This window comes from Urocampus carinirostris, chromosome 10 (assembly GCF_059441175.1).
Source record: "Urocampus carinirostris isolate Australia breed hairy pipefish chromosome 10, RoL_Ucar_1.0, whole genome shotgun sequence".
NCBI classification, from domain to species: Eukaryota; Metazoa; Chordata; class Actinopteri; order Syngnathiformes; family Syngnathidae; genus Urocampus; species Urocampus carinirostris.
Window position 1 is genome coordinate 9,290,270 of NC_142358.1, and position 13,085 is coordinate 9,303,354.

Here is a 13,085-nt window from a genome sequence, read left to right on the forward strand (position 1 = left end):
AAAGGCGGCTATTTTATTTTTATGAACGCATGCTGCGTTTTATTGCACTTTTTTGTTGCCCAGATAAGGGGATTATTATGCACAGTATTTTATTGATTTTTTGTAATCCTGAAAATAAAAATGGCATTAAAAATTGGATTTCTTTAATGCATTTCTTTAATTTTATCAAAGCAATGAAACATACTGTAATTCATTAATATTGTAATAGTTAAACTTGAGGCAGTGTCTTACAACAGTCACGTAGTGCATCATTCTTCTCAGGATGAGCTGCAACTTAGTCATTTTGTCAAGAACAGAACAGGAGGAGGACCCAGATGCATTACGTTACTCACAAGTATAATGAGATACAGTGCATCCGGAAAGTATTCACAGCGCTTCACTTTTTCCACATTTTGTTTTGTTACAGCCTCATTCCAAATTGTATTAACTTAATCTCTTATTTCAAAATTCTACACAAAATACTCCATCATGACAATGTGAAAACGTTTTTTTTTCCTTTTTTTGAATTTATTAAAAATAGAAAACTAAGAAATCACAATTACATAAGTATTCAAAGCCTTTGCCATGAAGCTCAAAATTGAGCTCAGGTGCATCTTTTTTCCACTGATCATCCTTGAGATCTTTCTACAGCTTAATTGGAGTCCACCTGCAGTAAATTCAGTTGATTGGACATGATTTGGAAAGGCACACACCTGTCTATATAAGGTCCCACAGTTGAGTGTGCATGTCAGAGCACAAACACCAAGCATGAAGTCAAAAGTACTGTCTGTCGACCTGCGAGACAGGATTGTCTTGAGGCACAAATCTGGGGAAGGATACAGAAAAATGTTTGCTGCTTTGAAGGTCCCAATGAGCATAGTGGCCTCCATTATTCGTAAATGGAAGACATTTGGAACCACCAGGACTCTTCCTAGAGCTGGCCGGCCTTCTAAACTGAGCGATCGGGGAAGAAGGGCCTTAGTCAGGGAGGTGACCAAGAACCCGATGGTCACTCTGTCAGAGCTCCAGCGTTCCTCTGTGGAGAGAGGAGAGCCTTCCTGAAGGACAACCATCTCTGCAGCAATCCACCAATCAGGCCTGTATGGTAGAGTAGCCAGACGAAAGCCACTCCTTAGTAAAAGGAACATGGAAGCCCGTCTGGAATTTTCCAAAAAGCACCTGAATGACTCTCAGACCATGAGAAACAAAATTCTCTGGTCTGATGAGACAAAGATTGAACTCTTTGGTGTGAATGCCAGGCGCCATGTTTGGAGGAAACCAGGCACCGCTCATCACCAGGCCAATACCATCCCTACAGTGAAGCATGGTGGTGGCAGCATCATGCTGTGGGGATGTTTTTCAGCAGCAGGAACTGGCAGACTAGTCAGGATAGAAGATAAAATGAATGCAGCAATATATAGAGATATCCTGGATGAAAACCTGCTCCAGAGCGCTCTTGACCTCAGGCTGGGGCGAAGGTTCATTTTTCAGCAGGACAACGACCCAAAGCACACAGCCAAGATCTCAAAAGATTGGTTTCAGAACCACTCTGTGAATGTCCTGGAGTGGCCCAGCCAGAGTCCAGACTTGAATCCGATCGAACATCTCTGGAGAGATCTGAAAATGGCTGTGCACAAACGTCTCCCATCCAACCTGATTGAGCTTGAGACTGATTGCAAAGAAGAATGGGCAAAACTGCCTAAAGATAGGTGTGCTAAACTTGTGGGATCATATTCAAAAAGACTTGAGGCTGTATTTGCTGCCAAAGGAGGATCAACAAAGTATTAAGCAAAGGCTGGGAATACTTATGTAAATGTGATTTCTTAGTTTTCTATTTTTAATAAATTCAAAAAAAGTTAAAAAAAAACGTTTTCACGTTGTCATAATGGAGTATTTTGTGTAGAATTTTGAGATAAGAGATTAAATTAATACAATTTGTAATGAGGCTGTAACATAACAAAATGTGGAAAAAGTGAAGCGCTGTGAATACTTTCCGGATGGACTGTATAGAGGAAAAATCAGCGGCAGCGTTCCGGTGCTTGCGGGACGAGGGAAGCAAGCCGCTCACGGGATCGGAGCGCGTTCGAAATGGGGAAGTGGATCTTCCGGAGCGGGAGCTTGTAGCGTGGTCGAACGGGGAAAAATGGGTCGTTACCCAGGACGGGAGATCAGAACGTGGTGGTCAAAACCGTGTCGTTAGTCGGGACGGGGGTCAAAAAACGGACAGTAGCAGGAGACAAATGGGTGACTAAACGGGACCGACGGGAGTCAGAGTAAAAAATGCTTGCCTTGTGTAAACAGAGGTTCACTGCAGACTGACCAAGGGTGAGTGAGAGCGCAGAGCTTAAATATGAGGTGGAACAAATCATGTAACCAGCAGCAGCTGGCGCCAAACGAGCGGGCACAGGTGAGTGTAATGAGTAATCATGACACATTTTGATAGTATGCTAATATTGGTAACATGTGTTCATTCTTTATGAGGCGTATTTAGGGCATTTAAAAAAAATTGTGGCTCCAGACTAATTTGATTTTTTTTTCCAATATGGCTCTTTCAACATTTCGGGTTGCCGACCCCTGTGCTATGTATATAAACATGACTTAACTTGACATATTTAGTACAGGTGGCACGAATGCAAATAAAAAAGCAATTTTCTTTTTCAGTATTATTTTATTAATTAACATCTGTACACAAATGTAGCTTATAGTACAGCCGATAATCATATGTAGAGAGAAATCTGTCTCTATATTTGTCACCATGGCAACAGTCCAACTACAGCAAAGGCCAGTGGTTTCAACATTTTTAAATATAATTCAAAGAAAGTCCCACACTGGTCGAGTGAGCGATATAATAATTGAACAAAAATCAAATTACTGGGCAGAAGGGCAAAAAAAAGGACAACTCAAATAAGGGAGTAAGATTTGATAAAAACTATTTTATACAATACAAACTCAAAGCGTCACAACAGAATGAGACGGTAAGAAAGAGGATTCAGAGAGCCACTGACGTAAACGAAAAACTTCAAAACAAGTTTCAACATCATAAAATAACTAAAGATCTCAGAGAAATCAAGAAGCCGCTGTCATTGTCGCCTAGACCACACTTATTAAGATTGTGATCTGGATTACAAATAACAGTACTAGGGACACACCTTTTGGATTCAATACTGTAACTTATTCCAATGTGTAAGAAGAACTCAAAATCAGAACGGATGCTCATAACTTGATACAATGAAAAATAAGTATTTTGTTATATTTTGATGGTAAAGGTAGTGGCTAACAGTTTTCCCATTCCCAGTAGTTCTGACCATTTGCTCACTGAAAAAACAATATGCCGCTATTTTGAGTGAAAATTAAATGTCATAGTAATGATTATATATCTTTAAATTCAATTGGTAACATTTGTAACATTTCACTAGTATTATTTTGAACTATAGAGCGTTCCAAAAATCTTGGACGTATTTGGAGTCCCCATAACTCCATAACTATATGTGGTAGTACGTTCAAAGTAGTGCCGTTTTAGAGTTTAAAGTTTTTTGTAAGGCTATTGTTTTTTTTTTACATTTCTTTTTAGACTCAGTTATGGCGTTCAATTAAACAGAAAAGGTATTTTGTGCATTGAATTTGCAAAAACTGAATTAAGGACTGTCGTTCAACGAGAATTTGGCAGAAAATTTAGAAAGGAGCCACCAGAGATGAAAGTGTAGAGTAAGATAGTGAGATGGCAATCCATAATGGATGGGTGCTTATGCCCAGCTAAAAGAACGGGAAACCCCTCGACTTTAAAGGGCGTGATTGAAGAGGTTCGAACTGCTTTCCAGCGATGCCCTAGTAAATCAATCAGAAGTGCCAGAAGGAAACTTCAGTGTCCTAAAACAACTGTTTGGTGTGTCTTAAGATGACTGCACATGACACCTTACAAGCTACAGTTAGTCCATCAGTTGAAGGACACTGATAAACCAGTTTGTTGAAGATGGAAGATGACAGATTTGATGACTGGCTTTTTTGAGGCGACTTTCCTCATAAATGGCAGTTCAAAGCACAAAACTCGCATATGGGGTACTGAGAAGCCACATGAACTTCTTGAGAATCAGATTCCCCAAAAGTTGACTATGTCAAATAAAACTGTCTACGGACCATCCTTTGTTGAACGAGCAAAAGTCAATGGTAGGACAAAATGTGACTTTTGGAACACCCAGCATTTCAACTATATATTTTTTAAATTGTTTTAAAAAAAAGGCATTTGAAAAACCTTATTTTGAATGCCACCCAAAAAATTTTCCATCCCATTTAAAACATCGATTAAGTAAAATAAGAAAAACACTATCCAAATTGAGTGACAAAATCTACCATTTACTATTTAAGTTTGCTTTTTCTTATTTGCCTAGTAAAAAGTACACATAAAGTAAGCAACTTTTCCAACAAATGGGGTACAGTTTTTTGCAGTTGTTATGCCCCAAAAACATAAATGTGGACCTGTTACTAGAAAATACAATTTTAAGAGAACGTTTCATGTTAATTCTGCATATTCAGATTTTCACGGCAATGTCCTTCAAGAAACAATCACTCTGGTGCAAAACTGAAAACAACTAAACCCTCCAAAAAAGGAAAAAAATCCACATAGTTTATCTCGTAAGTTCACATTCTTTTTTACTTACAATGCCTCACTGTCTTTCAAAGTAAAAATAAGAAACTTCAGAAACAAAAAAGCCAGTTTCCGACCTCTCCATCGTCTCTCGGACAGAGGTGTCATTTGATTGCAGTGGATGAATAAATAAACAATAGTGCTACGCTGCCACTTGGCAAAGACTTAAAGGCTTGAAGGGTATTTATTAAAAAATCTGGAGTAAGAAGCCCAAAGAACTGAAATTAGAATATCATTTGCATCTTTTCAATATTTAACACAGAATGATGAATGCTTGATGCAAACATAAAGATTGTCAAATAAATGTACGAAAACGACAGATCTTGCTGATCCTGTTGATCTATAACTGAGCATTCAACAACGCAATAGACCTCGATCCGAGAAATACTGTCCGCTTGAAAAATTACAATTTCAATAACAAATTCGTTTTTAGGTGCTTATAACAGTGTTGCAAATGGCGGTGATAAAAACAAGATAGAGCGCGTGTGTTTACTGTAACATAACTGCATACGGTTTTCTTATGTGAATACAAACAGCCACCGGGTTATGAGAGGCTACTTGAGAAGTAAATTATACTTGCTCTTACATATCACATCATACTGTCGCAAATGCACAACGATTCTCTCATACCGACACAGTCATACCCATGCACTACTATACACATCCACACTAATATACTCTCATGCGTGCGACTATACTTTTTCATACACACTCCTTACTATACCCTCTCAGACACACTTTACTGTTCATTATTTAACATCATTAAAATTGCTACTTGGTTTATTAACATGTAGTATAATAATCACCTCAATTCTCTGTGTTGTTTTACTTTGGGTACTTTTAGTAACCAAGGCGATTCACACTGATCCGCGTACACATACTAATATACTCTCATACACACTACCATACTATCTCACACATACTACTATACTCTCATACTGGCTTTACTATGCTTTTACACACGTACTACCATACGCCAACACAAAATACTATACTCTCTCACACCCACTAATATAGACTCTCACACACACTACTATACTTCCAAACACACACAAGTATAGACTCTCACACTATTATACTCTCTCACTTATATTACTCTTCTTTATCACACACAATTAAAATTGATATTACTATAGAGTTTTTTTCACACCTAGTGAAATGATCACCTCAACTCTCAGTGTTGTTTTTCTCTGGGTACCTTTGGTAACCGAGGTGATCTAAACTGTTCTGTGTGTATATGTTGTACAGTTCGACGTCAAACTTGAGTTGCTCTCTGTATGGTAGTACGTGTGAGAGAGTGTAGGTGTATAGGTGAGAGAGTAAAGTAGTATCTGTTTTACAACAGAAACATGGATGTATGAGAGTATAGTTATATGTGTGAAAGCATATAGTAGTGTGTATGATAGTATCGTAGTATGTATAAGAGCGTATAAGTGTTGGTGCATGGGTATGAGTACAGTTGTGCATGTGTATGATGTTTTACAGATATGTGAGAGCAAGTATGATTTAGTGATTAAACATGCTCTCATACAGTGTCGCACTTACTGCCAATCAACAGTCAGCAAATAAAAAAAGGGAGGGTCCAGCCTCTCCTTTCCCTTTTCCATTTCTCGTTTCCTACCATTCCTACTTCCCAGTCCTACTCCTGGCTATGTGTAAAATACCCTTTGGGGATAACATAACATGTTCAGTCAGCCGAATCCTGTAATATGAAACTCCGTGCATACGTTCCTACAACAACAGTAATGTACTGTACTAATACACATAATACAAACGTCGCGGAGGGTAACAAGAACTGAACGACAAATTCTCATTCTTTTTAGGCTAAACAGGGCTTCGGTAACTGCAATAATGACTTTAGAACAGACCTGGGCACTCCAGTCCAAGAGGTCCACATGTCCTGCATGATGTTGGAGGTTTCTCCTCTTAAACTCAGGTGATACGAATTATCAGCTTAGTAGCAAGCAGCAGGAGCTTGTTAAGGATCCTGTTGATTGGAATTGCCTGTGTTGGAGCAGAGAAACCTCAAAAACCATGCAAGACATGCAGCCCTGGAGGACAGGATTTCCCAGGTCTGCTTTATCTGCGTTTTGTCTAATCCGCTGCTAAAAAGAAATTCAACCTTGCAATAGGCTAAGAATTAAGACCTCCATTTGCTAAAAATGTTCTCAAAATGTCTTTTTCTGCAGTGGAACGTCAACATTTTAACAGCTTAAGACAGCCCTGGACACTCCGGTCCTCGACCGGAGTATGTCCTGCCTGGATTTTGAGGTTTCTCTGCCAATACAGGTGATTCCAATCACCAGGATTTTTAAAATACCCCAGCCAGCTTGTTACTGAGCTGATAATTTGTATCACCTAACAAACTTGAAAAACGATGCAGGACATATGGCCCTTGAGGACCCAAGTGCAAAGTTTTGGCTTAGGGCTTTTGAATTTGGGGAACTGATGTGTCATTTCTTTCAATGAGCACTCGGATGACAATGCTAGCAGAGTCCCACTTTCGCTAGGCCTCCGATTTGAAAGCGGGCTGGAAAAGGCCGTCCTCGCTTTTCAGTTTCAAATTGACGATAATTGAGAAAAAGATAGCACACGAAACCTGATTAGGTTTGCAACTGAAGACCCTAAAACCTGATCTTCTAATGAATAGTTCGAACTCATTGACCGAATGACGGTACAAATTTTCTCCTTAATCCGCTATTTGTAAAAGATCTGATTTGGAAGCATAACAAGGTCAGAAAGTCTCGTCCAACACTCGTTCCCTTTGCAAGCTTCCTTTACATCCCACTTTTCGGTAAGCTTCGCCTGATGAGGTGAGGTTTTAAGGCAAAACTGGAAGGAGGTGGGAGTGATGGCGCAGAAGGAGCGTCGGGGAGACTCCTGCTGGTCTTCATTAGGAAGCCAAATCAGAGGCAATCTTACTAGTCTCCCCCGCACTCTTTTATTTCCCTCTTATGCAATTTGGGAATAAAAGACAACAGGGAGCTTGCTTGAGTCAAAGCCGGGCTTTCTTGATGACGTTCAGTTCCGTTTCTTCAGTTCATTTAAGGTCAGTAGATACAGGCCGCCATCGGTTTATTATATATTGGAGAGTGCGTTTGACCGACTGCTGTTTTGTGTCTCAGTTACACCAACGTGATCTCCACCTCCTCAGTCTTGTCACTCTTTCCGTGTTGTCGGCGAGATTGCTGTTTGGGTGGTGGAGGAGCTGCGCGCACCTGAGATGCAAGAACAGAACGTTGTTAGGTTTTGGTTGGCCTTTGTAGTTCATGTCAGATGAGACCATTGCAGATCTAAAGAGAGGACATCAAATGTCAAAAAACATTTGAGATGACTTCTGTGTGTGAGAATCAAGTTCAATATGTGTTTTTTTTTCCTTACGTTTTTTGTCTGTTGTAAAAGACCAAATTGTCTCAATGACAAAGAATATTATGAAAACTGGAGTGATACTATAGCATACGATAAGCCTTACAATATCTCATCTCATCTCATTAGCCGTACCGCTTATCCTCAGTAGGGTCGCGGGGGGGCTGGAGCCCATCCCAGCAATCATCGGGCAGTGGGCAGGGGACACCCTGAACTGGTTGCCAGCCAATCGCAGGGCACACAGGGACAGACAACTCATTCGCTCATTCACACCTAGGGACAATTTGGACCGGCCAATTCACCTGAAATGCATGTCTTTGGAATGTGGGAGGAAACCGGAGTGCCCAGAGGAAACCCACGCAAGCACGGGGAGAACATACAAACTCCGCACAGAAAGTCTGGAGCTGGATTTGAACCCACGACAGGTTCCCATGACATGAACTGTGCCGCACAAGCGCTAACCACTGCGCCGCCGTGCCTTACAATATGTTTAACATAATAATAAAACATGACCACCAACATGTTTCATTTTTTGCCAATTTAACCGATCATTCTTTTACATGTCAAAATGTCATTACAATTGCCATTTAGTTGCACTATAGTTACGATGCACTTCTATTATAATAAAAGAAAATTGCACTTAGAATTCGGGCCGGACTCCGAACACTACTTTGTTAAGATTTTTGCCAATGAATCCTTAAATCTAATGTTTCTCTTTTTAGTCTTTATCATGTGTTTGTCTTGCTTATCCTGGAGTGCCATGTCAAATCTCGTTGCAAACAAGGTTCTATTCTATTAAATTCATTTCTATTCTCATATTTTTGATAGCTCAGTCAAAAATATTGTAAAGCAAGGTATTTTTGGAACCTTTTGGAACATCAAGTAATTTTCTTTAATTATAGGAACCGCAATAAAACCATCGGAGAATGTAGTCAACCTTGAGCGTTTCACACTGAAGTTTTTATGTAGTGTGTATACTAACAGGTCGTAGTTTGCCTGGACCTCCTTCAGGGGGGAATCGAGGCAGGGGTGTTTGAAACCCAGGTGAAACTGGACTCTTCCCAGAATTCTGATCTACAGAAAAAACCAAAAGAAAACATTTGCATAAAAAGCTCATCGCTGTGGCTGCCATTATACTTTGCCGCAGGAACGTCGCTGCTTGTGTTGCTTACTGTTGGTGGTTAAGGGGGCCTTGTATGATGTGGCGGGAAGTGGAAGCTTGTGATCCCCGTTGATTGCAGCAGAGGGTGAGCGCGGTAGAGATGGCGGCGTAGAGCTCTCCGGGCTGGTAAAAGGGCTAATGGGAGGCTGATCGTACAGCGGAAGAGGTGGGAGAGATGACGGCAGCTTTGCAGAGGGCGATATCTATAAGGGAAAATTAGTGCGGCTGCAGTATGAGACTAGATGATAAAAACTGTCATGTTTCATTTTTTTACAGTAAAGGAAATATAGATTTTTTTTAAATGAAGCTTTCATCCCTACACTTACCGTTTCATTAAACTACTAACTGGGGAAAACATTTGGTAAACATTACGAACTGACAAAATCTGTAACAAGCTGTTGATATGAAATCTGTATTTGTTGTTTTGTTTGTTTGTTTGTATCAGGGTTTTGGTACGCTACCCTCTCCCAATCTTGTCTGCAACTGGATACAATCGCCACACAGCTGTCCCGAATTATCCGAAGACTTTAGATTGACTGCTTGGACAGCACACTGCGTCTGGTCATTGCACTTGCCATTTCCACGGCACTTCCATTCTGCCTTCTGTTACCATGTCATGTTTGTTTTTTGTTTATGGCATGGACACTTTGCTAGTTATTTCGAGGTCTGGTTTATTTTTGTTTGTTTTTCATTATTTTTGTTAATAAATCCTATTCTTTATTGAGCACATCTGCTTCTATTCCGGCTTCCCTGCAATTGGGTCCTCCTACACAAATGTGGCAGTTTGTGTCTTTGTATTAGGGCACAGCACAAAGAAAACCCATCAACTAACAAACTAAATAAAAAAATATTTACAATGCTATGATACATAAAAATGTGATGAAAGGGAGTTGGCTGAATTGAAGCTTTTAACTTCTTCAGTGTCAGAATGTTTGAGTAAGTTTTCAGAAGCATCGTCCTTGAGTGCCAAAATGTAAAAATAAATTGTTTTTTTGTTTGTTTTGTTTTTAACTATTCTAAAGACTTTGCTGCTGGTTATCAAGCCTCTGGGAAAGGTTTCGGTATGATAAATCACCACGAGATGTCAGGGATGGCTTTGATCAGATCTTTGACCAAACATCGAGGAGCCCCTTCTTACTTGGGTTAGGGTTAGGGTTGCTTCCTCAATACAGTGATTAAGAGTGTGTTGGCGCCCCCAAGTGAGTAAAATCGTATGATCACATCACCGGAAACATCAGGCGCTGAAAAGTTCTTGCCAAGTTCATGCAAAAAAAGCACCAAAGTTCTGTTAGAAATGCAACCTTTCACAAAAAGGTGTTTTTTGGAAACTAGTATTTTGAAGAAACCTACCAAACAATGGTAAAAGCTCGAAATATACTTTTTTTTTTCAAATGGATGAGGCTTCAAGATTTCTTTTGATAAGAATTGTCTGGCAACCGCACTTCCAATGTGAGATAAACGTTTGGCATTGAATGAGTTTACTGCCAACCACTATTTCAGGGCTATGCAACCCAAATTTTTAACAGAGCCATAACATACCCGCCCCAAAAAACATATATTTATGGACACCGTGGCTTTTCAGTGTTTTACGAGAATTTTGGACTTTAAAGTTATGGATTCCCTTTGTTTTGAATAAATGCGTAGTGTAGACCTTAGCTCATGCTTTCAAAATATGCAGCTATACACGACTGCTTTTCCAAACATGTTTCAAACGTCAAATCTTTCAGTATGTTGAGTATTATGTCTACAGGCATCTGGGAGTGGTGAGTCTGTTTCCTTCCTGTCGTGCTAATGGGGCAATGCCCAAGATAAGAGTCCCTGAGATGTGATTGCTGTGCCAGTTTTCTTTTCATCAAAGACCTGCACAACAGCTCTAATGCAGCGTTGGGAAATGTCTTGCTAACAGAAAGCACAAACATTCATGAAGGACAAGGTGGCACAGAGGATAAGCTCCTGAAGACTTATAAACAATCCCCAGTAGTGAAGAATTGAAGCATCTGTGTGATGTTTTGAATCCACATTTGATGCATGTAATATGGAACAGTGGTGCCTCTTTTTACGAGCGCTTCTACACACGAGAATTTCGATACGTGGGTTTTTCTGAATCTTGTTCACTTTACATGAAAATCCAGTTCACACGCAGTCCCAGTGGCTACCAGTCGAGACCGCTCGCCACTCGTGAATGCTCACTACAATCAGCAGTTTTAAGAATAACAGCGTTATTTTTTAAAATAACGGGGTAATCTAATCAATTGTTTTTTTCCGCCGATCCAACATTGTAACCGTTGGTGGCAGTCAAAAGTGGTGCGTGACTTTGGCTGTAGAATGCCAAATGCGGCATTTCCCCACAAATTTGACGTTGTTTATAGTGGCACGGTTTTCCACTCTCTGACGAGTTGTTTACGTCACGTCTTTTTGGATCATACAAAATAGCGATTACCATATAGTTGGATAGTGATTACTAATACAGTATTTACTAATGTGCCGAAAGAAAGGGCGAATGAGGGCTGGGTCGCGAGAAATTTGAGCCCTATATTTGACAGCACCCGACTCGTATCGTTCAGAAACGAAACGTCTCATTGACCCGACTACCCACCGGTCAACAACTGGTTCCCTACGAGACGCCTTTGTTCTCTTGTGATTGGTCAATAAGCATTTTTCCGGATACTGTGTTGTTGACTTTAAATTTGTTATTTATGAAAAAAAAATGTTTTGTATTCTATCATTCTTTTGTAGATTTATAAATATTTTAACTATATCTCCTGTGTTTTTCAGAGTTAATGTGTTTATAGAAAAAAGGAAAAGCTGATTCTGTTTTCTTCTTCATCGCTCTTTTTGTTTTATTGTTTTGTTTTTTCCTTTTCTTTCCCCATTTTTGACTTTTTCCCCCTTTTCAAGTCATTCAGTGCATAATGTTACATAATAATTGGTAATGAAGGGATTAAAGCAACAAAAACTGCCCGAAAGAGTCAGCTCTTTTTAGTGAGCCTTAGCTAAAAAGCCGGGAAAAAATTCACAAGTAAACTCTGGTCAAAGACATCAGCGCGGTTATTTGTATTTGCTCAGAAAACTTCAAATTATTTGACATACAACAACTTATTTTTAAAGTAACAGAAATAGTTACTCTGCCTAACTAGTTACTTTCACTATAGATTTACTCAGTTACTAACTGAAGTCCTTTTTGGAAGAAGTAACTATAACTAATTACTTCTTTAAAGTAACAGGCCCAACACTGGCCATCAGCTCGGTTCAGTTTGCGCATACACCTACCGCCACGAAGCACCTGATTGTGTTCCCTTCCTTATACTTTACTTGTAGAGTACAATGATCCATCACTACTTTGCACTTCGGTTATCACTGGATCACTGCTTCACAGATTTTGAAATGAATTGTCGTTATTATCATTGATATTACATATCGTGCATTGTGTTCTGTGCAGTCAGTAACGGCAAATGCTTTTACCGAGGCAGGTTAGGGAGGGCTTTGTGCATTGGAATGGCGAGACTGTCTATGAGCACGACTGTGATAGACAGGTGTTTGCTGTCAGTCAAACAGAAGGGCAGACACACAAGCCAATGTGTCCACCTGAAAAGACGGGGAAGCATAGCGACAGATGGCTTTTAGTGGCTCGTTACATGAAAAGGATATTCATCAATTAAATGGAACTCTAAGGAAAGTCAGAAGAGTGCAAATGATTCATCAGCGGGTGCTCTGTGGCTTGTCATCTGGACCGGTAAGGTACTAAGGCAGCGTCGGGAGAGAAGCCAATAGGTTGGCTGCAGGTCTTTTCTATCTACTTCTATGGCTAAGCTACCAAACAGCCTTCCCTACAGAGCCTGTATCGCACCAAGACCAGATCAATTACCCATGAAATGGGTTAACTGGAGCTACAACTTGTGGAAAATGACTACATTCAGCACGGTTGTATTTTAGTCA

General features: G+C 40.0%; 1 protein-coding gene across 2 annotated transcripts in view; it reads right to left on the reverse strand.

The window, feature by feature from the left end:
* Positions 1–3,283: 3,283 nt before the first annotated feature.
* The window catches only part of fchsd2 (FCH and double SH3 domains 2), a 70,098-nt gene continuing 60,296 nt past the window's right edge, over positions 3,284–13,085 (reverse strand). For both annotated transcript variants that reach the window (XM_088345478.1, XM_088345477.1), the window contains 3 exons: positions 9,160–9,352; positions 8,970–9,061; positions 3,284–7,839 (listed from right to left, as the gene is read on the reverse strand). In XM_088345478.1, coding sequence (XP_088201604.1) covers positions 7,747–7,839; positions 8,970–9,061; positions 9,160–9,352 — 378 coding nt within the window. In that variant the 3' untranslated portion in view covers positions 3,284–7,746. The remainder of the gene's footprint in view (positions 7,840–8,969; positions 9,062–9,159; positions 9,353–13,085) is intronic.